General features: G+C 40.9%; 1 protein-coding gene across 1 annotated transcript in view; it reads right to left on the bottom strand.

Annotated features, from left to right (window-relative positions):
- LOC104623914 (melanoma inhibitory activity protein 3-like) overlaps positions 1–527 on the bottom strand; it is a gene marked incomplete at both ends in the record, with an annotated part of 10,694 nt that extends 10,167 nt beyond the window's left edge. The window contains one exon of the mRNA XM_010291140.1: positions 394–527. Coding sequence (XP_010289442.1) covers positions 394–527 — 134 coding nt within the window. The remainder of the gene's footprint in view (positions 1–393) is intronic.
- Between the last annotated feature and the right edge of the window lie 236 nt (positions 528–763).

The following is a 763-nucleotide window of genomic DNA, read 5'->3' as shown; positions in this document are numbered from 1 at the left end:
CAGGATTACACAGAGCACAGGATAAGCCCACATCAGGGGTAAACGCAAGCGCAGGCTTAAGCCTCCCTAGACAGGAAGGGAGGCTCATCTTCCAGACGGGTCCATGGGCCACCACTTACAGTGCTGAAATAGGAGGTTTTCAACACAAAGGCAGTTTTCTAACAGTTTTTTAGCACACATTAACCTTGCCCATTTTTCACAGCACTTAATGCCTTAGGTTTGCTCAAATTGCATCCCAATTCACACTGGTCTCAAGACAAAATGGCATTCATTATGATATTTAGCTATATTCAAAAACCTAAGCGTTCTCCTACGAGGCAAAAGGAAGGAAAAAAGATTACCAACAGAATGTGCTAAGATGAGGAAACAGGACAAATGCTTTACAGTACTTACACTTCCAGCCCAGAGCTCAGTTGATTTTCCTATTAGTTTGTAATAAACGTACACCGCTTCTCCCTTCTTAAAATTTACAAAGCGACAGTCCGGACCTTTAAAATCCTGCATCGCCTTCCCTCGGCACATTAACACTGTCCGGAGAAGGAAAAGAAAAAAAAAAAGCAGAGTATTAAAATAAAGCATTTGCTAAATGGCAGATAACAAGACTTTCCCGCATGCACTGGATTCCTACTTTTCAGACGTGGTCACAAAATTAGAACTCAAAGTATAACTAAAATAAGAGGTTATTTACAAAAAAAAACCCACCCCACAACAACAACAAAAAGGAAGCTCACTGATCCATATGAGCGTTTGACAAAGCACTTGA

Source organism: Phaethon lepturus, unplaced genomic scaffold (assembly GCF_000687285.1).
Source record: "Phaethon lepturus isolate BGI_N335 unplaced genomic scaffold, ASM68728v1 scaffold56127, whole genome shotgun sequence".
Taxonomy (NCBI): Eukaryota; Metazoa; Chordata; class Aves; order Phaethontiformes; family Phaethontidae; genus Phaethon; species Phaethon lepturus.
Note: the sequence above shows the minus strand (reverse complement) of the source record. Positions and strands in the feature narration are given on the sequence as shown.